Here is a 17,982-nt window from a genome sequence, read left to right on the forward strand (position 1 = left end):
GAAAGATTCAGCCTGGCACTCCTCCGTTAGTGCCAGCCTCTGTCACACGCTAACCAGTTAAGTTTCATGGACAGTTTTAGTGCCTTTTAAGAAAAAGAGCTAGTCCATCTTACATTACAGGGAAACTGATTGATTATTTCTAAGCTACTTGCAGGAGGTAGGTAAACAGTAGAAATGTGAATTGTTAGGAGAGTAAGTAGATTATGCTTCATTAATAAACTTGAAACAGAATCTTCCAGAAATAAGAATGAAATTGAAATTTCTTATCTTCAATCAAGATTTAAGGAAATAAAGCCCTTTCCTTCTTCAAATTGTATTGTTTACTTTTCTTTGCATATTTTATTTTATAGGAGATTCTAAGATCATTGAGGGCAAGAACTATTTTGTTTTTAATTCTTAGCATCTAGTTCAATACTGAACACAACATGGTTGCTTAAATATTTATTTCATTGAAGTCATTTAAAAAGGTGGACAGTAGCTCAAAAGCCACAAAATGTATCAGAAGAGAAATGTTTCACAGTATTGAGAAGTACTTCTTACTGTCTTTTGACCATTTTTTTTCTTGGCTATCACTCATACATGAAATGAAGCAGTTCTTTTTATGTGCTGGGTACCAATCCAGCACATAAAGGAAAAGAAAGGCAAAGAATTTTTTTTCCCCTGAGTTAACTTTCCTTTCTAATTATAAATGTTTTGGTTTTTTTGAGGAAATTCTAAAACATTTTATACAATCAAATTGATCCATTTTATCTTCTATGGTTTTCTTTATTTCTTAGACATGAATTCTTCTATATTCATAGTAGTGAAATGGAATTTTTTCTTACTCTTTTAGTTTGTTTTTGAGGTGAATTTTTTTATTAATGAAGGAATGTTTTATGTGAAGAATAGCAAGAAGACCAGATTGACTGGGCTATAAGATGCATGAAGGATAGTAGTAGTAGTCTCTCGGTAACCGAGGATGACAATTGTCTTTGTGTGTTTTCATCTATGGATAGATGAGTGTGCACAAAGACACTTGTGCATGAAGGAGATTTAAGTGGAAAAGTCACAGAGACAGTCCCACTCCCTTGGCATTGGAAGCCTGGGTCCAGTGGCACGAAAAGTCGTTACACCTGGAGACTTCCTCAGCTGCATTGGATGGCCTTGTTGTCTTTTGTGCTCCAACTTGCCCTAAGCACTACTCAGTGCTTTGCTGTGTCACCCTCTCAGCTGTTGAACCTTCTTATTGGTTTCTTCCGCCTGTTTGGCTGAAGCATTCTTCACATGCTGGGTGAGCAAGGCCCTGGTTCACCAAGGGTCGAAGACCCGATGGCCACCCTCACAAGGTTTAGTTGGCCTGTCTTTAGAAGCCGTTGCAGGGGGTGTGGCCGCTGCCCCATGCCAGCAGCTACTAGGAGCCACAAGTGAGAGCTGGGTGTCAGGTGGGGGTCAGAGGCTGGAGAGCTGCCCTAGAAGGGCATGACAACCCCTCCATACCAGAGATACTACCCCTCCCCGAACACCCCATATACCCCTGCATGAAGGATAATAAGACTGTAAAGACAGGTTGGATCCAGATTGTGAATGGCTTTAAATGCCAAACAATGGAGTTTACATTTGAATAGAGAAGCAAAAAGGAGCCCCTAGAATGGATAGAACAGGGGAGCAACTTCATCAGAACAGTGTTTTAGAAATATTACTTTGACAGCTTTCTGTAAAATCAAGGGGAAACAACTTGAGGCAGAAACATCAATTAACAGATGTCTAGGAAAAGAATGCTGAAGACCTGAATAAAGGTGGAAGGAAGGAAACTGATGTAAGAGGTGCCATAAACATACAGTTAACAAGACTTAACAGATGTGGAGTGAGGGAGAGTGGGGAGTTAAGCTTTCAAATCTGAGTGACTTTCATGGTAGTATATACCACAGAAATAAGGAAATTAGAAACTGTAAACCTTAAAATTTCTTAGACTTATAAGTGTTGGAAATTTCACCATTGGGAAATTTCATACTTGGAAAATTTCATACTGATAGTGGGAACTCTATTGGAATGTGAATCCCATTGACAAGGGAGGTTCCTCCTCCTCCCTTCTTAAGATTACTTTAGGACAGAAACCTTTTGCTGACAATGGAAAGGGCTGCAGCATAGATCAAAATTTAATTATTCCAATCTCCACCCTACTCAGGGTAACAGGATTTAGGAAGGGCTGCAGCAAAGGATCAAGATTTAATTATTTGAGAATATGACCTTCAACAGACATGTGCAAAGCCACAGACCTCTGGGCGGTCCTGGGTTAAGCTAGAGCCACCATTGGCACAGGGAAGACATGGACAGTGATTGGTAGATATGAGAACTGAGGGGAGGGAACTTGGATGGTTTCCTAAAAGATAGAGGGGTCTGAGGACTGAAGGGGTTGGTTTGAGAGGTTTTGGTCTGAGAGGTGGTGCTCTGAGAAGCTTGCTCTGAAGGAAGCTGGAGGTGGAGGCCCCTGAGACTGTTTCTCCATTTTGGTCACGTGAGTGATAGGGACTGATCTCTTTTCTTTGCCTCAGCTATCTAAGGGCTTGGGCCTTTTGGCCCAGCCTAAACAGAGGAAGTATTTAAGCCCTATTCCCTTCTCTCCCCTTTCCCTCTCTCTCTCTCTCTCTCTCATACCTTTCTTCCTCCTGTTTGTAATTAAAAACTCCATAAAAGGTTGACTGCTGACTTGAGTTTTCATTTAGGAATTACATAGCTGAGTTCCTTGGCGACCTTAAATTAATATATATCAGTCTTTTAAAGTGATTTCCTTGTCACAAAACAAGACTGGATTTTAGTTAAAATTAATTCAAGTGTTGATTAATGATATTGGCCTATAGTTTTCTTGGCTTTATCTTATCCTGGTATGGGTATTGGGAGTATATTTGTCACTTGAAATGTGCTTTCTGTCTCAATTTTTGATGAATTATGAAATATGGTAATTAAGTATATTCTGTAAAAGTTTGATAGAACCCATTAAGATCCAGGAGTTTTTTCTTTAGCAGTTCCTAGACTTCTTTCCTTTTCTGAGATTGGGGTTATTTAAGATCTCTTTCTGGTCTTCTGATAGTTGTTTTTTGGTGTGTTTTTGAAGATAGTCTTATTTTTTTCTTTGTTAACTTATAATTGAATATTATGTTCTGATTATTTTTATTTCTTCTGGTTTTGATTTCACCTAGTTCATTTTCTATTTTGCTGATTAGATTTACTGTTGTCTAATCATATTAACTAAGATTAAAAAAAACTTCAAAGAACCAGTTTTTAGAATTCTGTGGTTTTTATGGTTAATTTAGCTATTCTTCAAAATTTCAGAATTTCATCTTTTGTGCTTACTTTAGGTTTGTTTTCAAGTCATGATTTCACCGCCCATCTACTTACTGTAAACACAGTACTTTATTACTTTTATCTTAATCTTTTTTAAGATGGTGTTGTTTCTACTAGCTCCTACTACTAAAGGAAGACCTCCTTTCTTCTGTGCCATCTTTTCAATTCTTTCCTGTTCCTCATCTTCCCTGATCTTCATCTTCCTTTTATTATCTCCCCTGCCCCAAACCAAAGGAGCCATCTCTCTCTCATTGCTTGCCTTTGATTGGACCCCAGCACATCATAAATTTCTCTCTATCCCCCTGCTTCCCTCTTTCCCCTTTCATGTCTCATAATGTAGACCTTTTTAGACAAAAATACACCTTTAGGCAAAATGATACCAGATTCTGCTACTTCTTCTACCTTTGTATCCTTGTGTACATTTAAAAAGAAATTTGTTACTGGTCTCTTTGCTGTGACTCCTTTTTGTAGTTGTATTTACTTCCCTTATTTTTTGTGGTGTTTGAGAAGCAAATCTCACCAGTTGTGGTTTTCTTTCTAAAAATGTTTCAATTGCCTTTCTCCAATTTTTTTTTCATGTATAGTTAAGCTCAATTTGCAGGGAATATCACCCTGGATTGCATCCTGAGCTCCACTGCTCTTCAGTACATATTTTCTCCTTTTTCTGTTGGGTGCAAAACAGTTTTGATTTATTTGAGTTTTCTTTGTAGGAATATAGTTAGCGATAGACTGGTTTCAGAGGTTAGTTGAAAGAAGGGAATTTTGAGATAAGCCCTGGGAGAGGATTCTGGGTAAGAAAGGAATGGTGGGAGTCTGAACATTGAATATAACTGAACTGATTTCCTTCTTGGATTTTCCTCTGATCTGGAAGGGCTTTTTGACTCTCTGCCTGAATTTCCATCAAGCAGAAGGAGGGTTTTTGCTCTGAGAGATTTTCCCTGGATAGTCAAGATTTCATAGAGAAATCTTTGACTTCTAGGTAGAGAATTTGTTTGGAGGAAGCCAAATTCCTTGAGCCCAAAGATCATCTGCCAGTGGTCCATATGCTAGAATTCCACTTGGGCTAAAATAATCCAAAGATTTCCATCTGTAACTTTGGGTTACTTAGTGCTACAGTCAAACCCAGGCTTTTCCCCTTTCTTTGGTAATCACCAGTGGGAAGATTAGGGTAAAGTTAGATAGCATAGGGAAGGGTTTTTAGGTAGCACAGGGCCCAGAGAAGAAACAAGGCTCTCCTTAAGCAGGGGACTTAGAAGTTGAGTAGAGTTCGTTTAAGAGTGCTAGGGTCTTATCTACCAGTTTCCCTTATTCCCTTTATTAAATAAACTTTGAGTTTCTAGGTGGGTTTTAATATCTAACATTCCTCTAGAACAATTCCTCATTACACCTCTCTCTTGAACAACTATACATAATGAACTTTGTTTTTCTTGCCTTCTCAATGGGTAGGAAGGGAGAGAATTTGGAAATGAAAATAAAGTATAATTGATGCCAACCATATAGTACTTCTGTCTTATGCCATCCAGTTTGTCCATCTTTACTTATGATACCCAATTTTATTCCTCATTTGCATTTTCTAGGTAAACGCAAAGCATTGAAGCTGAATTTTGCAAATCCACCTTTCAAATCTACTGCACGGTTTACCCTGAATCCTTCAGGAGTCCAAAACCCACACATGTGAGTATATTTTCTTTACAAATGAAAGCAAATGCTCAGTTTAACCAAGAATTCTGAAAATATTTAGTAAAGATTTTTCTGAAGCCAGAGGTCACCTTATGGACCATCTCTTTATACTGCTATTTTAATCCAAATAGTAATCATATATTATTCTAATAATATAGTATTTTGAAGATTTCTTTCTTTTTTCTTTTAGTAAATCTAATGTATTAGTTTATAGTTTCTGAATCTTAAGTCATTTAAAGTTACCCCTAGTTCTGCAACTCTCCCTTTTAGTCTCCCCTTTGTTACCTAATACTCCTTCGTATTTTGCAAAATAACCTCTCTTTTGAGGCTTTTTTTTCATTGTGACTATTAACTGAAACAAGATCAGGTCCACATAAATGTTGATGCTCAAGGACTATAATGTGATTTATATAGTTATGTAGCATTTTATTAAAAATATGCTATTGAGTTAATGTCCAATTTGATGTTAATTTGATTTTTGATAAAGTTCTTCGGTGAATTTCAAGTGAGATAATAGATTTTTTTTTTTGCTACCTAGGTCACTAATAGAATTTATTCAATATTAAGTAGATGAAATATGTGTTAATATTTTTGTCTGTTCATATATATGAGATAATAGTATTTCATAGATTTTGTTTACAAGGCTTGCCTCTTGGGGTTCTCTCCTCCTGGGCCCTATTCTTTACCCTTGAGGTAACTGCTATATGAGTAATTATTTATGTAACAAGAATGGCTATATTCAGTGTTATTGAATGCTGTGAATAAATATTGTATAGTAGACAATAAATGTTTAATGAAATTTATATTCCCCCAATAAAAAAAAAGTAATATTGAATGTTGTTATCAGGATTGGGTTTCTGTTTTTTCTTTCTTTATAGATGTTCCACAAGTTGCTTTTTTCTTTCTTATATTATTTTCTACTTTCTTTGAATCTTATTCTTTACTCACAGTTTGCTTCCACTGTATATTTTCTTCCCTTTCTTTAATATCCTTTCCCTTTTGCCCAATTGTATTATTTATCTCTTGAGTTCAGAAGTTAGATGTTCATAGCTGGTACCCTTCATTCCTTCTTGGAATAGAGAGCATTAGACTGAGCAGGAGTCTAAAAAATTTGGATCAATATACCAATACTCAGAGTGAATATGGAAGGAGGAACAGACTCAGAATAAGAGCTTTAGAGTTTTCTCATGATGTAACTGGAATTATTTGTAACCACTCCTCAGATAACTGTAAATATATAATGAGTTTCATGTTTAAAAACAAAACAGAACAAAAACCCCACCCAATTTCTATGCTTGCAGATCTTTGTATTGATAAAAAAGGAATACACTATATTATTTATTGAGATTTCTATTTGTTTAAACCGTGATGTTCTCTCCATTTTCATGACCATGACAAGTTGATAATTAAGAGAAAATGTTTTGAGCAGAAGAAGATATTTTACAGTGTTTTTAAAAAAACCTGGAGAGGGTAAATACTTTTATAACACCCATTATAAAAATCACAATAAAATTTTTAATTTTATTTACAAAGGATTTGTAATTTCATTATTGTGGGAAATTTCCTCCACAAATGCAGATTGCTTCAAGACTAGGGTGTTATTCATTTGATGTAACTTTTAAAATATCTGGGAATTTGAGGGTACTTTTTCTCTGTTGGTTTGGAAATTTTCTGTTTCTTGGGCTGGTAGTTGTCTCTATTGTTAGACTTGTACCTAGCGATAAGACATTTAAAAGTACCTATCATTTTTATCAAAATTAGCTTCTAGTAAGTGATTATGGCAGGTCATGGAGACTGTCATGTAGTCTGTCAGGATGAGAATATTTCATTCAAAAGTCCAAGTAGGAAAAACTAAAGAATGCTCTTGAAATATTATCTTCCCTTTTCCTATCAGAAAAGTCCAATTTACATATATACATGGGCTTTACAAATCTCTAATATGACATTATTCATATGCCAGTATTGTGAATGAATACCACACCAAATGGGATATAGTTTTGTTAAAATACATTTGTTGCTGAAAGATTAAGAAATAACTGCATTTGTCCCAATGTTTTTTAGTTGAACATTATTTTTTTGTTTGTTTGTTTATATGAACAAAACAGTGCTAGTATGAAGTGTTACCCAGGGATTTGAAATCCCTTTGTTGTATTGTGATAAATTGACAACAGAAGTTGTGCAGAAGAATTGTAAAGGCCAGTAACTTTAATCATTCTTTGTTCCAGTAAACCAAAGAAAACATGGATGATAGGGAAGGCTTTTAAGTAAATGAACTCTCTAAAGATGTTGGATTCTTTTCTTTCCTCTTACACACACACACACACACACACACACACACACACACACATTGTGAATCTTAAAATTTCTCAGACTTGTGAATGTTAAAGATTCTCAGACTCTACCTTAGAACATTTGTTTAAGACCATTCCCCATTTTAAACAACGAAGGTACTTGATCTGGAATGTGAGAACTCTAACCTTACTCCACCCATACTTAAGCATACTTTAGGGGAAGATAAAGTTGTAAACTCTTTACTGAACAATGAAAAGTACTTCACTCATAGTGAGGCAAAAGCTTTAAGTTAAGACTATTTTTAGATCTAATACAAAAAGGTGCTAAGTACCTATAAAGCTCAGGCAACTTGCAAACTTGCAAGGGGCAAAGAGGTGTGAACTTACTCAGAAGTTTTAGTTTACCCAGAGAAGTTGAGAACTAAAGAAGGTGTGAATTAAGAATGGTCAGTCCTTTGGAAAAGGTCTACTGTGATTGGTAGATGTGAAAACTTAGGGGAGGTGACATAGGAGAAAATTCTCTTTAAAAGGAGGCCAGAAGAGGTCTCTGGGAATTTGAGCTTGCCAAAGCTGAATTGGAGGACTTGGTGGCTGAACTTAGTTGAGCTGAGGAGCTGAACTGATAGGTCTCTCTGAACACTAGAATCTTGCTTGGGACAAATCTTGTGGTGAGTGGATTAAAGACTGACTGATCTCTCTCTTAAGGCTTAAGCCTAGGCTGGCCTAGCCCTTTTCTCATTATTTCCTCTTACTCTCTCTCTCCCTTTCATTAATTTGTATTAATTAAAATCTTTATAAAAGCCAGCTGACTTGGGTATATTTAATATTTGGGAATTTTCCCATGGCGACCACTACATTTTTGATTTGAAACCATATTTTTGCTGTCACAGTTTAAGGCAACCACTCTTTTAGCTGTAACAACACACACACACAAACACACACACACACAACCAGGAGTCTCTGGTCTTCCTAGAATTATATTAACAATTCCAGAAATCATTGCTCTTTCTGATGGCAGTGTATACCTCTGCCCATATGCTCTAGAGATGGAACATTTCCTACAATGTAGTCATTCACACCTACATGATTTTTTTAAGGTTTGAGTTTGGTGAGTTTACTCACCAGAATAACCCAGTAACCTAGAGCATTTGAGTATTATTATTTCAGTTCTACAGAGCTGAAAACTTTCATTCAGAGAATTTTGAAAGATTTGATTTCATAATTCAAATTCAGAATAATCTGACTCCACATCTACTGCTTTTTCTATTATATCATATTATCTCTCTTAGCTGTGTTTTTATAAGAATTTCTTTCTGCTGGCCATTCTCACTCTTGGTATCCAGGATCTGATTTCACTTTTGTGAACTTGCTGTTTTAGTAAATCTAATCAGTGTAACAAATAAAAGAAGGTCTGGAGGTTTAGCATCAGAGTTATAAGGATTTATTAGTAAAGAGAGAGAGTTTGATAGAGGTCTCAGCCCTTCTAATTTATGGTAGGTCACCAGACTTCAGCCTAGCATGGTCCCCTCCATGCTGCAATGCCACTTGCCAGTGCCAGCCCAGGGAGTCAATCTGTTCAAGAGCAGAAATTTAAAAAAAAAATTCCCTCTCATTCTCTCAATTGCCTTTTAAACCCCACTTGCTCCTCCCTCTATGGGGACACTGCACATTGACATTCACGTTCACATTGATGCCAGGGAATGCCAGGGCTAGACTCTACATTATCAACATCTCCTAAATAATTTTCTTCATATATCAGGTATAAGTGGGAAGCCACTTATGATCTCTAAAAATAGAGGGATATATACATTTCAAGTTCAGCAATATTCTTTACCTGAGAAAAATATCTATTTTACCAGATTTTAATATAATGTTTTATGTTTAGTCTGAGGTTTATGAGATCTTAGATTTATAGTTTGAAAGTAACTGTAGCCATCTATCTGCTTCTTTTTGCATATGAGGGAACAGACCAAGAGAGGTTAGTTAACTTGCCTAAGGTAATACAGGTTTAAAAAATGGTCAAGTACACTCATGTGGGTCCATATTATAATACTATACTTGTAACAGGGTTTTACAGCTTGTTAACTGCAATATACTAGAATCAAGATGAAGAAAATATTAAAATTCTCATAGCTTTAGCCTTAAAACTTTAATCTTCCCAGGAGACTATGGTACCCAGGGTAGAAGAAGGAGGAATCAGTTAAAATAATAATTTTTAGCAAGTAATGACTCTTGTAATATGTTATTTGCAAAAGATATTGTAGATTTGTACTTGTCCATAGATGAGCAGTTGGGAAAATGATTTACACAACATAAGTATGTAAACATGCCTCTTTATGGACTTGTGTCTCATCTATAGAAGGTATTAAAAGTGATCATGTGAAGAACTTGCATTTGAAGATTTAAATGTTTTATATAAGAATACCAATATCCCGCACCCCCCCTCCCCAGTTGTAGCAATAGCACCGGCTATGCAATCAGGATCATTACCTGAGTTTGAATCCTTATGACTAGCATTATGATTATGGGAAAGACAGTTAGTTTCTCTTAGCCTCAGTTTGCTCATTTATAAAATGGGAACAATAGGACCTACCTCTCAGGGTTATTCTAAGGATCAAATAAGGTAATGTTTGTAAAGCGCTTTGCAAACCTGATAGTAAACTAGTTTATTTTCCTGATTCTGCTATATAAAGTGGGCTTTGATAGCTAGTTTCTTCTTGGGATCCCTTAAAGAAAGCCCCAAAGCTGAGTGATCTGTTGACGTACATCTAGGTGATAGATATGGTAGTATATCCATATGATGACAACCTGTTTCAGAAGTTTTCTTGGAATGGGAGAAGAGAAAGAACTCAAGATGTGAAGCAAATATCTGCCATGGAATTAGCCAGGGGGCCTTTCATATCTACCCTTTTTTTGGCAGTCTGTTGTCATATGGTTTCATACAAAATATTTTAGGTACAAAGAGAGATAGATCTGCAGTTGTGTCTGTTGAGTTTAGTGACTGTAGTCCTTTTTATCGACCATCAGATGCAAAAATAATCCCTCAGGGAGACCATATCTCACATTAATATCTCTACATTGTCTCTGGTTCTTTCCCAAGCTCTGTCTCATGGCAGAGAAGGCTATTTGATTTAGCTCTCTCATTTTATAGTTGAGGAAAGCAAGGCCCAAAGAGAAGATTAAAGTAGGTTTGACATTTGAGTCCTTTGACTCTAAGCTCAAAGTTCTTTTGAAACTCTGTCACTACCTGTGTAGCCTTGGGCGGTTCACTTAATGTTTTGGATGTCAGTTTTTTTCCTCTGATTCAATGAGGATAATGTGGTTTTAATCTTTTTTTGTGTGTGTTATGGAACCATTTGGCAATCTAGTGAACTCTATAGAGCCCTACCTAGAAGTGTTTTTAATGCATGAAATAAAATATATAGGATTACAAAAGAATCTAATTATATGAAATAATTGCATCAGAATATTTATAAATCAGGTTTACTGATCTCATGTTGAGAGTTTCTTGGCTAGATAATTTTTAAGGGTCCTTTAACTCTAAATCTATGCTCTATTATGATATGATGACTTTTAAAAAAGAAAAACCAAATACATAATCAATTATGATTTTTTTTTGTCATTTGGGATATTAGAAAGAATGGGGTTTAGGTTCAGATTATAGGTAGTAAAAATAATAATAGTAATTAACATTTTTTTTGTAAACCCTTATTTTTCATCTTAGAATCAATACTGTGTATTGGTTCCAAGACAGAAGAGTGGTAAGGGCTAGGCAGTGGGGATTAAGAGACTTGCCCTGGGTCACAGCTGGGAAGATGTGAACATTTGTGAACATTGGAGACTGACAACATTTTTCTCATGACATTACTATGAGATAAGTAGAACTCCATTTTATAGATGCAGAAATTGAATTTAAAGAGGCTAGACTAACTTGCTTAGAAGTTTTACCAATATTGACAAAGCATCACTAAAATTAAGGACTGGACTTTTTTGCAGAATGTAGGAATTTAGCTGAGACTTGAAGAAAACAGAGAAACCGGGAGTCAGAAATGAGAATAGAGAACATTTCAGGCCTGGAAGATATCCAGAGAAAAGTCTGGAGGTGGAATGTTTAGTGTGAGGACCTGCAAGGAGGTCCATATTACTGGATTGCAGAATACGTGGTGCAAAAAAACTGGAAAACTAGATGGGATCTATGTTATAAAGAGCTTTAAAACCAGAGAATTTTTTATCTTATCAAGGAAGTAATAGGAAGGCACTGAGTTTATTGAGTAGAGAAGTGGCATGGTCAGAATTCCACTCCCAAGATAAGTTTGACAGCCGAGTGAAGGATGTGCAAAAGTTGGGAGAGACTTGAGGCATGGAGATCAAGCAGCAGGCTATTATAGAAATTTAGGCAAGGCAATAAAGGGCCTACTCCAGTGGTGTTAGTATCACATGTTCTGAAGGTAAAATAATATGATTTGATGATTGATTGGATTTGGATGTGAGAGGGAGAAGTTGAGACTTTTAAAAAGGAATTCTTTAATTTACCAAGGGACCTGGCAGTACTCTTACCATTGAGATTTGAAGGGATTAACCAGTACATAGTGATAGGAAGTAGAAACCATAGAGACAGGAAGGACGAACAATAGAAACTGGAAGTGAGGTAGGAGAAGGTTATAAAAAGATCTGAGCATCAGTTGGTTGGCTTGTTATGTAAGGATAATTTTAGGGTTGTGACCTAATCTAAATTAATTTGGTCACCAGAGAAAATCCCTAATAAAATACCCAAGTCAGTGTGGAAATTTATGGTGATTTTAATTAATATAGAGGGAAGGAATTAAGGAGAAGAGAGAAAAGAGGTTATAGGATTTCTCCTGCCTGGCCTGTGACAGGGGAAGTTCAAAGAGGCTTTTTGAAGAGGATAGTGTTTGGAAGGTAAAGGAGAAAAGCATCAGCCTAAACTCTGAGAGAGCTCAGTGAAGATGCCTCACCTGAACTAGGCTACTAAGCTTCTCCCAGTATAGTATCAAGGAAAACTCACTGCCAACCCTGGATAATAGCTGCCACCACGCCAAGATGCCAAAACGCTCAGCAAGCTGCCGCCAGAGCCACTTCTCTGTCAAAAGAGACGGGAGAGAGGCAGTGATGAGAAATATATAGACGATTTTTACATCACTTTCCTGCATCTCACATGTACCAATGATAGCTTAAGCTTGACTTAGGACGGCCCAGGGGTCTGTCAGTTGTTTCTGATTTGTCATTTGCTAGCACATGTCTATCATAGGCCATCCTCCTAAATACTTAGACTAAGTAGGGTGGAGTAATCTAAAGTTCATAGTTAGTTGCAGACAGTTAGGGCTGGCAGTTGTGGGAAATTGGTGGCTGGGTATGAGTTGGTTATTGGGGATTGGTTGCTGGTGGTATGGTTGGCGATTAGTTGGTGGTTGGCGTTAGTTAGTTGCTGGAATATAAAGGTGGGCATGAGCTTACTTAGAGGACTTTTGGCTTTAGCCTTTAGAGAGCTTTTTGCCTTTTGGGTTTTTTTGTTTTTGGTTTGGGCTGTTAGGTATTTTTCCCTTTCTTGAACTTTTTGGAAGGTGGCCGATCTTTGCTGACAGACCTGATTGAGGTTGGATTAAACACTGATTGGCTTGGTTTTGTTTGGGCTGGATCGGGTTGGAACTTTGTGGGGTGGTTATTAGTGGTAGTTGTAGGCAGTTAATAGATAAATATAGGCAGTTTTAGATAGTAATTATAGGCAGTTGTAGGCAGTTTTAGGATAACTATATTATAAGACATTAGGAAAATTTATTTCACTACCTCTTTCCTATATTTCCCTCCTTTACTATATTCATTATATTATATTCTTTTATTACCTCTAATTTAATTAAACTAAATTGTTAATTGTTAAAAGCTGCTAGTTTTCTTTTCTCTGGCTTAAAGGGATAATATTAATTCACAGCTCTATTATATTCTCATTAAGACTTAAGTTATTAAAAGTTGGTCTCTTATTTTGTCAACCCCCTAATTTAACCCTTACAGGATGATACCTGGATTGGGAGCTAAGGGGAATTATGAAGAGAGGAGGATTTTGGGGAAAACATAATTTATTTTGGGATATTTTGAGTTTAAAATTTCTTTTAGATTGGTGGAGATGGGAGACTGGAGTCAGGGAGAGAGATATTAAGGTTGGATAAATAGATCTTAAGAGTCACTTGTAATTAATTTCAGTAATTGAACACATGGGACCCGAGAAGATCACTGAGTACAAATAGTATAAAAGGAAAGGAGAAGAGGACCTGGCACAATTACTTATATTTAAAAGATATACCCCACAAAGAATACAGAGAATGTAGTCAAATGGATGAGATGAGAACTAGAAGAAAACAATGTCACAAAAACCTAATGAGAAGAGAATGCTAAGAAGGTGATCAAAATGTCAAAGTCTACATGGGGTTAGGTTAGATAGGAAGAAGATTGAGAAAAGGTTATTAGATTTGGCATTTAAAAGATCATTGGTAACTTCAGAGAAAGGAATTTCAGTTGAATGTTGAAGCAAAAAGCCAGATTAGAAGGAGTTAAGAAGAGAATGAAAAGAAAGATATTAGAGGCATTGATTGTACTCAAGCCTTTGCAAGTAATTCAGTCACAAAGGAGAGGAGAGATAGGAGACAAAAGCTAGCAGAGATAGGTGAATTAAATGACTTCAAAATTAATTTTATTTAATTAGTCAGTTTAGAACAGTTTTCCTTGGTATATATAGTTCGAAATTGCCCTCCAAAATGGTTGGATCAATTCACAACTCCACCAGTGTAATATTTATTGGGGAGATGGAGGGGATAGAAAAAACAGGGGATAAGGAAAGGTTTGTAGCAGGGTATGGAGGAGTTGAAGGGAGAGAGGGAATATTGCTGCTGGTGAGGCAAAGATGAGTGATGCCCCCTGCCGAGAGGCAGCAGCAGGGGTCTGATAAGGAATGTTTGTCTTTGAATGACTGAACTGATGTTTAGCTCCCTCTATGCCCAGAAAAGATATCTGACTTTTCTGACACTTATCTCACTGCGAATTAAAATAAGATAAAGTTTAATGACCACTTTGGATTGGAGAGATCTCAGGAAAGAGGGGTGAGGGATGTCGCTAAATAAGGTTGGAGTTTTTCTCCACTTCAGAGCTGAGGCCAGGCCTCACAGGCTGGGGGAGGGTTTCTCCCACTCCCGTCTATGCTATATCTGTCCTAGCTTTGTCAAATTCAGAATCTTAGCAATAGACAGCAAGCAACCAAGGCAAGTTCTAATCTTCAGAGCTGATGATTGGGCCTGTTCTTTGGGCTGAAGAAAGTAGAGGTACTCCACTCCAGACTGGGCTGAACGAGCTACTCCCTCCTCCAATCCCAGGCAGGAAGTAAACCTGAAATGAAGGAAGTGCTAGTCACAAGACCCAACTGCCACTCCCAGTTGCTCCTCCCCCCTCCAACTGTCAGTCTTGTTTCCTTTCCACACCAGTGATGCATTAATGCCCCAACTTTGCGACATCCCCTCCAACATTCATAACTTTCCTTTGCTGTCATGTCAACCAATAGGCTACATGTGAGGTGATACCTCAGAGTTGTTTTGATTTGCATCTTTCTCATTATAAGAGAACACTTTTTCATGTTCTTATTAGTAGTTTTGATTTCTTTATCTGAAAATTGCCTATTCATGTCCCTTGCACATTTATCAACTGGGGAATGACTTGATTTTTTTTTTGTACAATTGATTTAGCTCCTTATGAATGTGAGTAATTAGGCCTTTGTCAGAGGCTATTTGTCATGAAGATTTTTTCCCCAATTTGTTTCTTCCCTTCTTATTTTGGTTGCATTGGTTTTGTTTATACAAAGCCTTTTTAATTTAATGTAATCAAAATTATTTAAGTTTTATAATTTTTTTCCTAGCTCTTTCTTGGTCTAAAAATCTTTCATTTCCCTAAGAATTGACAAATATACTATTCTGTGTTCACCTAATTTACTTATAGTTTCTGTCTCTATATTGTGAATCTTGAAATTTCTCAGACTTGTGAATGTTAAAAGATTCTCAGACTCTACCTTAGAACATTTGGTTAAGATCATTCCCCATTTTAAACAATGAAGCTACTTAGATTTAAAATGTGAGAACTCTACTTAGATCAGAAATGGGAAGACCTCTACTCCATCAGTACTTAAGACTGCTTTTGGGAACAAAACTCCTTGCAGAACAATGAAAAGTACTTAAACCCATACTTAAGCCATTCCTCTTTTTAGAATCATTACAAAGGGGTGCTAGGTACCTATAAAGGTCAGGCAACTTGTGAACTTAAAAGGAGCAAAGAGGAAAAAACTTACACAGAGATTCTAACCTACTCAGGTGTGGATTACTAAAAGGATTAATCTACTCAGGAGTGAATTCAGAATGGGCTGTCCTTTGGAAAATGTCTACTGTGATTGGTAGATGGAAGAACTTAGGGGAGGTAACATAGGAGAAAACCCGCTATATAAGAAAAAAGAGACTGTTGAAAAAATCTCTTGAGATATACAGGCTCTTGAGAAACAATCTCTAAGGAGGTCTTTCAAGGGAGGCTGACTCTGGCTGGAACTCCCTCTGGGGAGACTCTGCCCCCCTGAATCCTTGCTTGAACAGATCTTATGGTGAGTGATTAGGACTGACTGATCTTTTCTTTTAGGGCTTAGGCCTGGGTTGGTCAGGGCTGCCTGGGCCGGCCTATTCCTTTCTCATTTATTTCCTTTTTCTCTCTCTCTCATTTTCTTTGATTCCTCATTGTATTATTAATTAAAATCTCTATAAAACCCAGTTAACTTGGGCATATTTCATAATTGGGAATATTTCCCTGGCGACCACCTTAATATTTGATTTTAAAACAAGACACTGTGGTGAAAACATATTTCCTGCGGTCACAATTTACTCACCCACTCTTTAAATCTATCACAATTTATATCTTCCACTATTTTAACTCTTACAGTTTATGGCATCCACTCATTTAAATGCCACAATATTCATGTCATTTACCTGTTCTGAGGTTAGTGTAGGGTGTGAGTTGTTGATCCAAACCCAATCTCTCCCATAGCTTCTTTCAATTTTCCCAGCAGTTTTTATCAAATAGTGGATTTTGGTCCCAAAAGCTGGGATCTTTGGGTTTATGATAGACTGTCTTGCTGAGGTCACTTAACCCAAATCTATTCCACTGATCCTCCTTTCTGTCTCTTAGCCAGTACCATATTGTTTTCATGACCACTGCTTTATGGTATAGTTTGAGATCTGAGACTGCAAGGCCACTTTCCTTCCCATTTTTTTTTTCATGATTTCCCTGGATATCCTTGATCTTTTGTTCTTCCAAATGAACTTTGTTATGTTTTTTTCTAATTCAGTAAAAGTTTCTTGGTAGTTTGATGGGTATGGCACTAAATAAATGAATTAATTTGGGTAGGATTGTCATTTTTATTATGTTAACTCGTCCTACTCATGAGCAATCAATGTTTTCCCAATTGTTTAGATCTAGTTTTAATTCTGTGGAGAGTGTTTTGTAGTTGTGTTCATATAGTTCCTGTGTTTGTCTTGGCAGTTAGTTTCCTAAATATTTTATATTGTCTATGGTGATTTTAAATAGAATTTCTCTTTCTAATTCTTGCTGCTGAGATGTGTTGGAAATATATGGAAATGCGACATATGTGGGTTCATTTTGTATCCTGCAACTTTGCTAAAGTTGTTGATTATTTCCATTAACTTTTTAGTTGATTCTCTAGGATTCTTTAAGTAGACCATCATATCATTTGCAAATAGTGATAGCTTCATCTCCTCATTGCCTCTTTTGATTCACTTTCTTTTGCCTCTCTAATCGCTACTGATAGTGTTTCTAGTACAATGTTAAATAATAGAGGTGATAATGGGCATCCTTGTTTCACTCCAGATTTTATTGGGAATACTTAGAGTTTATCCCCATTGTAGGTGATGTTTGCTGATGGTTTTAGATATATGCTGTTTATTATTTTTAGGAAAGGCCCTTCTATTCCTATACTTTCTAGTGTTTTCAATAAGAATGAGTGTTGTATTTTATCAAAGGCTTTTTCTGCATCTATTGAGATAATCATGTGATTTTTGTTGGTTTGCTTGTTAATATGGTCAATTATGTGTATGTTTTTCCTAATATTGAACCATCCTTGCATTCCTGGTATAAATTCTACCTGGTCATAATGAATAGAATTCATGATCACTTCCTGGCGTCTTTTTGCTAGTATCCTATTTAAGATTTTTGCATCTATGTTCATTAAGGAGATTGGTCTGTAGTTTTCTTTTTCTGTTTTTGACCTGCCTGGCATTCGAATCAGTACCATATTTGTGTCATAAAAGGAATTTGGTAGAACACCTTCTTTACTTATTCTGTCAAATAGTTTGTATAATATTGGGATTAGTTGTTCTTTGAATGTTTCATAGACGTTATTTGTGAATACATCTGGTCCTGGGAATTTTTTTCTTAGGGAGTTCTTTGATGGCTTGCTCAATTTCTTTTTCTGATATGTGGTTGTTTAGGTATTGCATTTCTTCCTCTGCTAATCTAGGCAATTTATATTTTTATAACTTCATCCATATCACCTATTTTGCCTTATAACTTTGCATAATAATTTTTAATGATTCCCTTAATTTCATCTTCATTAGAGGTGAAGTCTCCCTTTTTATCT

General features: G+C 36.4%; 1 protein-coding gene across 2 annotated transcripts in view; it reads left to right on the forward strand.

Annotated features, from left to right (window-relative positions):
• MAP2K4 (mitogen-activated protein kinase kinase 4) overlaps positions 1 to 17,982 on the forward strand; it is a 232,055-nt gene that overhangs the window by 96,513 nt on the left and 117,560 nt on the right. For both annotated transcript variants that reach the window (XM_001367861.3, XM_007483371.3), the window contains one exon: positions 4,899 to 4,995. In XM_001367861.3, the coding sequence (XP_001367898.1) occupies positions 4,899 to 4,995 (97 nt within the window). The remainder of the gene's footprint in view (positions 1 to 4,898; positions 4,996 to 17,982) is intronic.

This window comes from Monodelphis domestica, chromosome 2 (genome assembly GCF_027887165.1).
Source record: "Monodelphis domestica isolate mMonDom1 chromosome 2, mMonDom1.pri, whole genome shotgun sequence".
NCBI classification, from domain to species: Eukaryota; Metazoa; Chordata; class Mammalia; order Didelphimorphia; family Didelphidae; genus Monodelphis; species Monodelphis domestica.